Here is a 9,567-nt window from a genome sequence, read left to right on the forward strand (position 1 = left end):
ATTGGTAAAGTTAGAGAGAAAGAAAAAAAGTAAGAGAGAAGTAGTGTTAGTGGAATGTAGGGTCCATATTATTAGTAGTGTTTAATTGTGTTAGGTAGCAAATGTGGGGTCCTTTTTTAAACTTGGTCTATTTTCCGTGGACATCTAAAAATGACAAATGTGGTCTATTTTTCGTGGACGAATGGAGTAATATTTAAAGTTAAAATGGTGAGAGAATTAAGTATGATTGAGAATAAGGTATTGTAAAAAAAGAGAATAAAGTAGTAGAGACTAGAAAGTAAATATTTTGCCAAAAAACAACAACCCAACTATCCTAAGACAAGTCGTAGTTGAATACAACTCAACTACCTTAGACGAATAAAGTATTTAAATAGGATAGTCATCACATTTTACAATGCATAAAAAGATTTCCTAAACTAAATAAGGAAAGAGATAAACCAAGAAAGATTTTATAAACTAAATAAGGAAAGTAATACAATATCTTGTTATTAAGCACAAAATAATACAATCATACTAAATCTTTGCATGATTTTATGCTATCATTCCTCTTCAAGCAAGACTTAGGATGAGGTCCACCACGTGGCTTGTCCAAAAAAAATATTTACTGAGGATGGTGGAGAGCTTTTGTAAAAATATTTGGACTTGTAAGTCAGATGATATAAATCGAGTCTCTAAATGCTATTGGAAACGAGTTGAAGTCAATATCAATGTACTTGACATGTTTATGTGAAGTCGGGTTATAATTGAAAAAGATAACACTATTATTGTCCGAATAAAAAGTCGGGCAAGAAGAATGCTCGACTTAAAACTCACGAAGGAGTTAAAGCACACACACTACTTCAAAATCTGTAATTGCAGGAGCTGGATACTCGGATTCACAGTTAGAACAAGACATTATGGGTTGTTTCTTAGCACTGTAAGAGATTAATGCCAAGAAAAATATAATAGTCATTGGTAGATTGCCTAGTTTCAGCACAACGAGTCCAATTAACGTTTTAATATGAAACAAAAGAGAACGAAGAGTTGCATGTAAAACATAGGGCAACCGTTGGAGTATGGTTAACGTAACGTAGAATTTGTTTTACCGCTTGACATTGAGCAACAATAAGAGGTTGAAGATGCTGACTAACACAATTTGTTGCAAACGATAAATCAGGATATGTAATAGTGAGGTACTATTATAGTAATCTGATTAATGGTCGACATAAAGTAAGATCCTCAAATGTCGGCCATATGTCGAGCCATATGTCGAAAGTTGGCAACCTGCGACCAAGGTTGTAGAGACAAGTTTTGATTTTTCAAGAGATACTTGTTGAATAATATCACGAGCATATTTAGCCTTATTCAAGAAAATATCCAAATGGGTATAAAATGACTTTAAGTTTTCCGAGGCCAATGATGGAAAACTCTCTATAAAGATGAGAGATGAAAGATTTCAAGCCATCAAATGAATTTTTTGTTCAAAATTATATCATCAACATATGCTAAAAGATATATGAGCCACGATTAAAGATGAATAGTGAGAGATCAGACCGACTACAAATAACTCCTTTTGCATCAGCTCACAAATAACTCAGATTTGCTCAAAATTGCCATGCATCAATAACAAAATTAAATCAAATTCAGCAAATACAAAAATGAGAGTTGATAAACAATTAGTATAAGCTTCTATAATTCAGAGCGATCTGAATTCTAACTAATTAAGTGTGGGCGATTAGAAGCGACCATACATAAAGGTATGATATGATAGTAAGTGTAAATCTTTTAAATTTTTATATTTAAAATTAAAAAAATGTTTCATTTTATATATTAAAAATAACGATAAAAAAATATAACATGTTTTACAGTAATTTCAATGGTGTTCATGTTATTAACCTGAAATCTCCCCTTTTATATAAGTATAAATAAATATCGGAATTTGAAGCCACTAACAAAATATGTGAACATAATATGAGATGAACTATATGCATGTTTTAATATACGTGTATGTGTTCTAACATTATCTACTAAATATAATAAGAAAACTATAAATAAAATCTTAAAGTAGCCAAATATGCTACTCCACAACACAATGGATTAAATCAAGCATAACCGACGAAAACCTTGAAATAGAGACGCATATCCATATACCACAAACAAAAAATATGAGTATCCCAAGAACAAAAGCAATTTCATATCAATAAAACAATTATTTGATTTCTGAAAGAATAATTTTTCTCGGAGTCAGGCCAATATTAATAATTGAAGAAATAGTGATAACTTGTATTTTAGTCAAAAGTAAAAATTATTAATTGGTAAACTTCATGCATGAACCCTACGTCACCATTTAAGCAAAGTGATGTTAAAGTTGAAATGATTTTCCAAGTTGATTGTATAAAACAAAAAATTGGGAGACTTTTCATGCACTAGGGATACTAACTCTTCAACCAATAATTAAAACTTTCGATTTTAATTAATTGATGTACAACAATGCAATAATTAAACCTTTCTATTTTAATTAATTGATGTACAACAATTGCATTGAAAAAGACTAAGTAACAATAAAATACATTGACAAACCGCAATAAAAATTGACCATCAAAATCGAATTATTCATCATACCTAATTAATAGTAGTAAACACTGATCGAGTTAATTAGAGTTACACATGTAAAAAATTTATTTTGAGAAAATGGGTTATTGCCGTTTTAATTGCTCTAATCCGTTTAAACTGGTGCTGTTATTTTTAAGGTATGCCCTCAGCAAACAAAAACAACAAACTAACTTTAAAGGAAAGTGAAAGAGCTGTGATGGCCACTAGACTGTATTTTTCAAAAGTTAGTGGCCAATCACAACTTTTATTATTGCTCTCTTGATTACCATTATTCCTAATACATTTCCCGGCCTGATTTTAAAATGCTTTTATTATTGTAATCTCTCTTGATTACCATCGTCCCTAAATACCTTTCTCGGCCTGATTTTAAAAAGCTTTTATTATTGTAATCTCTCTTGATTTCCCGACCTGTTTTATGTATCTCCGAAATTACGAAAAAGTCCCATGTCATAGTAATATATCGAAATTGCTTATTCAAAACATAGGAAATTACGCTAGGAATGATGGTATGATGTTACTTTAAGAGGTGTTGTCATTTTAACGCACCATTATATTAACTTTCTTATAATTAAATTCGTTAAAGGAAATATTAGCAAAATGAATATTTATAAAAAATTCATAATTTTTTTTAAGTTTAAATCATTTTTATTTTAATCTTTTTCAAACTTACATTGGTACTGCGTTGAAGCATGGCACGCCATACAATTTATATGCATGAAAGTCTATATCAAAATAAGTATCACCATTCACGAATTTCAAATGTTAAAATGGAGAAAAACAAAATTATTTTATGTCTAAAGTTTGTCGCATTAGTCCAACTAGGAAAAAAAACTGAATTCCCTAAAGAATTAATAAATAATTTAAAAAGACTTATACGAGAAAAACCGTACAGATTGGAAGGGAAATGGGCACCACACAATCAAGAAGAACGTTTTACTGTATTTAAATTAGATTTCATTCGGATCAATTTTTGATTTATTTGATTGTACTTGGTTGCAATCGAGTTTAGTGTGACACAATCGATGTGTCGACAATTTATTCATGTAACTTAAATTACGACAAATCATTTTCACATTTATCAATGAACACGACTCAACGTTAAATCAGCTACCAAATTACTACTCCTTATTTAGAAACATTTGAATATAAAGCAAAGTAACATTTAATGAGGATAGGTACATATATAAATAATCCGTATATGTGTTGTTGCCAAATTATGAAGTTAACTTTGCAGCCTGAAATTGTGTCTGATATCGCATAGTTATAAGATGGATTGGGCCGGCCCAACATTTTCTCTGTTTTTGTTTTTCATTTGTTTATTATTTACTACTTACTCCAATTATTTAAAATCGGATAAAATGGTCTTGATTGATTCATACTAAATCTTATAAAAATCCAAATATAAATCCTTAATTAAACTTAGTAAACATATTATGTCATTTCTACATTCATTAAATATATTTAAAAATATTTATTCCTTGTTAAAAATTAGGAACTTAGATCAAATTTTAAAATTAGAATTAACTTTAAACAAATTGGATTAAAAAGAAATAGAATAATAAAGCGAATCATCTTCTCCACACCACACTCCAAGATAACAATCTGGAGTTGATATGAAAAAACCATATCGTTGACTTGTATACATTTCCAAGGATTACACTTAATAATTGATGATTAAATTATGACAAGTGGATTCGCAGTTGGAGCTTAACTAACTAATAAAATAGGATTACACCAACCCACCAAATGATTCCATTGCCGACCATCACCAACTTCTTCTTCTTCTTCTTCTTCAAAAGTAAAAAATCAATTAAATTCATAAGGCGAATTTGAAGCCGTAGAAGAAGAAGAAGATGGTGGGTTGTCGTCGGCCACAGTTTGTGCTGTTTGGATCATCAGTTATCCAAATGAGCTTCAATGTTGGAGGCTGGGGCGCTATTTTAGCCGACCTCTACGCTCGAAAGGTATTCTCACTTTCTGCAATGAAATCTAATATGAAGTCTGTATAAAATGAAGTAAGATCATTTGCTTGATTTATTTTATCCATTATATTAGAAAAATGAATGGCTAAGATTTGGTCTCTAATTCAGTGTTTAAAATTAGTTCAATATTGAATACAATCCTGGATAGTAAATTAGATCGATGAGTCAATCCTATCTTCGGCTTAGAAAAACTAGTTTCTGCTACGTGATTGAATTTGAGCTACTTATTGAAGGCTGATGTATTACTGCGAGGATACTCGGGTTGGAACACGAGGATGGCTCTTCAAGCCCTGGACAAGCTTTTCCCCAAGGACGAACCGGTTCAGCCTTCTTTGGTTATACTCTATTTTGGTGGCAATGATGCAACCAAACCTCACCCCAGTGGGATAGGTTCTCATGTTCCTCTTCCTGAATACATCGAAAACATGAAAACCATGATAGCTCACATCAGGGTCTGTTCAACACTAGTTTTGTTGAATGAGTTATTGTGATGTCTCTGGACAGCCTTGCTCATTATTATTTTTCATCAATCACAGGGTCTTTCAGATGAGACAAGGGTAATATGTCTTACCTCTCCGCCCGTCAATGAAGCAAGAATCCGTCAAGTTTTCGGGTAAAATTCTGCAACAGCTCCACAGTAAAAGAGCTCTTGTGCAGTTTTTGATCTTGTTACCTAATTGCTTTTGCTCGTTGTTGTCCAGAAATGCTTTAGATGATCAAGCGCGGACGAATGACGGCTGCTGTTTATATTCTGAAAAATTAGTAGAATTATGCAAAGAAATGGATGTTGAGGCCATCAATCTTTGGACTGCTATTCAAGAAAAAGATGACTGGGCTGATACTTGCTTTATGTAAGTGCAGAAAAAATCCACAATGATGTTTTATTTCATACTTCATTGTGTTACAGAACAATGTATGTCATTGCCATAAATGTTGAGCATCCAATGTCTCCATCTATTGCGTAAAAAGCTTATTTTCGGGTCGAATGTGCAGAGATGGAATCCATTTGTCATCTGAAGGGTCCCAAATTGTGGTGAAGGAAATACTGAAGGTGCTCAAAAGAGTAGATTGGGAGCCAAGCCTCTACTGGTTGAAAATGCCATCTGATTTTCCCGAAGATTCGCCATATTATGTCGTTGGTCCTGACGGTAAAACTACTGTGAATGTGAGCAACCATATTTGTTCATGGCAAAGAGGGTGGCTCAACATTTAGGACAAACGCAGAGTATATGGAAAATTGAAACTCTGGCAAAATGTTGTCTTGAGCCCACCTGCTATTTTTTTTTCTTAATAATCTGTTTTCCCATACCTGCTGTATTTCAACTGCAATTTATAACCCAAACATTCTATTTCGTTTCGTTTATGGAGTTGAAGATGAATACTTTGCTGTCGTATTGAGAATGCAGAGCATAGGAAAGCCTGTCACAACTCACTACAATGCTTCTATGCCGGCAAGAACAGACAACAAGAACACGAGATGAAAATTTTAAAAAGAAATGAAAAATAGAAACTTCGAAATTACTACTGAAGAAGTAGATATATTTTGTTCAGTAAACAATGATTTGAAGCAACATTATTTTGTTTTCCATCTACGCCTTCAATGTACATCACTATTGGAAGCAGCTATTTTCACAGTAATACAGAGTTCTAATACACAGCCCTTTTCCCAAGTTAACTCATAGCCTGCAACTTCAATTTTTCTCTGCATTCTAGAGATCTGAAAAGATTGAAATTTGAAAATGCATACTTACGAAAAGAGTTGTATGAAAATGTGAAAGCCCTCTCAATCCCCTCTGTTGTTACTTGTCAATCTGTATTGTGAAATATTCCCAGACCTCCACTCACAAACCAAAAGAGCGAATGTGACAACGATGATACTAAAATATAGACAGGCTGGCTCACTAGGAAAATACAGCCACCATTTAAACCAGTTTTACAACTAAGTTTCGTTTTTTCTTTTTCCTTTTTCAGGTGTGCAGAAGAGATTTACAGTACTTACGGGCTTGATACAATACCTAACTGTTAGATGGCCGTACTTTTCAGATGTTACTAGCCATCCGTGCTTCCACAGGCGAGGGAGGGTCAGAGCAAGTTGTCACTCAGATTGAGTTGGGCCATGTTGGATCAGGTTGTTGAACATAAAGGTGGAGCGAATCAAGACTGGAAACAAACAATTTACAGCAAAATATTTGATTAAATTTACCAGGCTGTAGTAGGCAAATGGACGAAACAACTCTAGCTAGAAGATTAGAATTGCAATGCAGAAGCAGTAGCCTTACCTGCAATTCAGTGGAACTCTCCAACCAGATGATTCAGAGCCTGCTGGGGAAGAAGACACATACATTTTCCAGTCCTCGAGCAAAATTCTGAGGTCGTGAAGCTTACTGCTCAACCCCAAACAACAGTTTGCATGCATTGTACAAACTTCATCCAGATCTTCACTGGGTTCACAGAACCCGCCAAAGTATGTAGTGTCCAAGAATCTCAAGTGAAGCCCCATCTCCAGGATGAAGGAGTCGTTCTTAATCTTATTAAGAACATCTTGATCGTGCAGTCCAGGGTATAATCCACGAGAGGCATGCCAGAACTTGTAAAATTCTATAGATCGTTTGTTTGATCTTACAAACTTGAACCCACCATTAGGCTTATTTTCTAGATCATCAGATCTGCCTGAGAAGTGATCACATGCTATCTGAAAGTCAGTATCTGGATGGAAGTGAGGAAATGGATCTCTGAACCACATAACGTCTGCATCCTATTTATAAGAAATCAGTAAGTACAGAAAGAATCGTCCAAATAATCATGTTCATTCATAGTGCACCATATCATCATAAAAGACATGGTATGAATTACCTAGTAAGGACTTCATCTAATAAATAGTTAATTTTCTTATAGAATGTGACATGACTTCCAAAAATGACGATAAATAAATGTGTGTGATAAGTATTAGATGTAAGATTACTATTCATGGAAATATTGCAAGAACCAAGAATATTGTATCAAAATTCATGGAGCTTCTTGTTTCCAAGCCAAAGTTTTGAGTGAATAGCCTGCTATTTATGACCTGTGAGCATGCTAGAGTGTGATGAGTGCTCAATAGATAAGTAAATAGAATGCATACCGTGAAAACAAAGTTATATCCCATTTCAAGAACAGATCTTAGGAAATCAATCCGTCTCCACATCATCTTCAAGTAGTCCGGGGTCATGAAATAAGCCTCATGTGAAAAGTCAACTCCTTCAGTCACAAGGGAAAAACAATGGGAGTGTACAGCCATACAACGGGAAAATGCCTTTTGATCCAAAGAAACAATCACCAAATGGTTCAGTAACCAACGGGTTTGGTCTCCTATTCGGAAACTCTCAAGAAATAGATCAATCACCGAATTTGGAGCTGCCCATGCTTCATTCAATGTTGTTAAGATCACTGTGTTATCTGGCATCGAAGCAACCTTCAAAACTCTTTCAAGACTATACTGTTTACTGTCCTACAACAACCATTAAATAATTAGGAATTAGAATGGCAATTTTATTGGTACTGAAAATACGAAAGAAGAGGTGGATTATTTGACTCCAGTGAAGCATATTTGGCATAAACAAACTGAAACTTCTCTAGTTATACAATGATAAATTCCGATCAAGTTCCCAACTGAGCTTTGTCAAAAGGCATACCTATGCTTTTTGTGCAATGCAACTGTATTGTTATCAAAATATACCCTTGATTATCCAAAAAAACGTATGAGCTGATTTTCAATTCACATCTAAAGATGGTTGTTACTAAGATAAGTTATAGTCATAAAGCAATTCCAAAATAGTCTAAGATTCTTATTGTTTTGTATACATCGCTTTAAATGGTTCTATTTTTCTTCGACTTGGTTGCTTTTGACACAAATTTGAGTAAAGTAGTTGTAAATGCAATGAGGCTCGCACTTTCTACTGTAAATTCAAATTCATGGCTGGATGTATTAATTCTAGTAAAATATAAATCTTTTTTTATTAAATTACTACTCCACTAATAAGGATTACGGTGGCTTCATGAGTAATCTCTGTTGTGCAGCTAATTCATCCACATTGAGAATGAAATTGGGGAAAAAGCGAGAGTAATAGAATCGATAAAGCAGAAAGTGAAATTGGGTAGATCGAGGGGAGGAGACTGACCGAATAGAGAGGTGATCCGTTGTTAGTGGTGATTCGAAATTGGACAGCTGTGTGGAGGAGGAAGCAGGAAAGGAGCACCACCGCCACGAGCAGCAGCAATAGCGTGGAAACCCCTGGGCGGCGGGAGAAATCCGGAGACGCCGTAGTCATTTTTAGGCGTTTAGAGGAGGCGAAAGACGAAGGAAAAGAAAATGAAGAGATAACCGCCGCCTGCATTCTACCACCATGTTAGCTCGCTCGCTCTGGTGCACAGAGGGGCCGCAGACCTGTTACTTTACCAACTCATTAAATGCAGACACTAATTAAAAAAGACGAAAGTTTTTTAACTTTACCAAACATTTTATTTTCCGCAAGTGAAAAACATTTCTTTTTTAATACATCTTTCGTCCACGAAAAATAGTTTAATTCGCTATTTTCGATATTCACAAAAAGTAGTTCCATTTCTAAAAATGAAAACTCTCTCTTTGATATTTTATCCATTTTTTCTGCTTTTTTTCATACTTTACATATTTTTAAAATTATATCTCTTACTTTGCCTATTTTTTCTTCTTCTCTTTATTTTATTAAGAGTGAACAACCCAATTAATCCCTGATATTGTCAAAAATACACCAATGGTTCCTAAATTTTTTTTATATGGTACGATAAGACTAAAGTAACCCTAGGCACCACTAGTGTGAATATTTAAAGATCTAGGACATTTTGGACTTTTCTACTCTACTTTTAATTGTTTGAGTGAACTACAAAAATGGTCCATGGACTATGGGTTTATCTCGCCCATAGTCCCTGGACTTTAAAAATATCGCCAGTAGTCCCTGAACTAAGGGTTTATCTTGAA

At 34.0% G+C, this 9,567-nt stretch overlaps 2 protein-coding genes across 2 annotated transcripts; one reads left to right on the top strand and one right to left on the bottom strand.

Annotated features, from left to right (window-relative positions):
* The first annotated feature begins 4,341 nt into the window (after positions 1 to 4,341).
* LOC125222303 (GDSL esterase/lipase CPRD49-like) lies at positions 4,342 to 5,966 on the top strand. Its single transcript, XM_048124831.1, has 5 exons — positions 4,342 to 4,556; positions 4,808 to 5,026; positions 5,111 to 5,187; positions 5,276 to 5,425; positions 5,568 to 5,966. The coding sequence occupies exons 1-5, from the start codon at positions 4,446 to 4,448 to the stop codon at positions 5,785 to 5,787; spliced, it is 777 nt and encodes a 258-aa protein (XP_047980788.1). The 5' UTR covers positions 4,342 to 4,445; the 3' UTR covers positions 5,788 to 5,966.
* A 471-nt stretch (positions 5,967 to 6,437) lies between these two features.
* Positions 6,438 to 9,013, bottom strand: LOC125222302 (uncharacterized protein At4g15970-like). The gene is made up of 4 exons (XM_048124828.1): positions 8,732 to 9,013; positions 7,696 to 8,061; positions 6,854 to 7,329; positions 6,438 to 6,734 (listed from the first exon to the last, which is right to left on the bottom strand). Exons 1-4 carry the CDS (start codon positions 8,945 to 8,947, stop codon positions 6,674 to 6,676), a joined length of 1,119 nt encoding a protein of 372 aa, XP_047980785.1. The 5' UTR covers positions 8,948 to 9,013; the 3' UTR covers positions 6,438 to 6,673.
* Positions 9,014 to 9,567: the final 554 nt, after the last annotated feature.

The sequence above is a fragment of the Salvia hispanica genome, chromosome 4 (assembly GCF_023119035.1).
Source record: "Salvia hispanica cultivar TCC Black 2014 chromosome 4, UniMelb_Shisp_WGS_1.0, whole genome shotgun sequence".
Taxonomy (NCBI): domain Eukaryota; kingdom Viridiplantae; phylum Streptophyta; class Magnoliopsida; order Lamiales; family Lamiaceae; genus Salvia; species Salvia hispanica.

Bases quoted from the DNA above. Each gene is read 5' to 3' on its own strand.
- LOC125222303 (XM_048124831.1), top strand. From the start codon at position 4,446: ATGGTGGGTTGTCGTCGGCCACAGTTTGTGCTGTTTGGATCATCAGTT. The intron at 5,027-5,110 runs GTCTGTTCAACA...CATCAATCACAG, and splicing joins CCATGATAGCTCACATCAGG to GGTCTTTCAGATGAGACAAG. The intron at 5,188-5,275 runs GTAAAATTCTGC...GTTGTTGTCCAG, and splicing joins AGAATCCGTCAAGTTTTCGG to AAATGCTTTAGATGATCAAG.
- LOC125222302 (XM_048124828.1), bottom strand. From the start codon at position 8,947: ATGCAGGCGGCGGTTATCTCTTCATTTTCTTTTCCTTCGTCTTTCGCC. The intron at 8,062-8,731 runs GTCAGTCTCCTC...TGGTTGTTGTAG, and splicing joins ACGGATCACCTCTCTATTCG to GACAGTAAACAGTATAGTCT. The intron at 6,735-6,853 runs GTAAGGCTACTG...GTTTGTTTCCAG, and splicing joins AGAGTTCCACTGAATTGCAG to TCTTGATTCGCTCCACCTTT.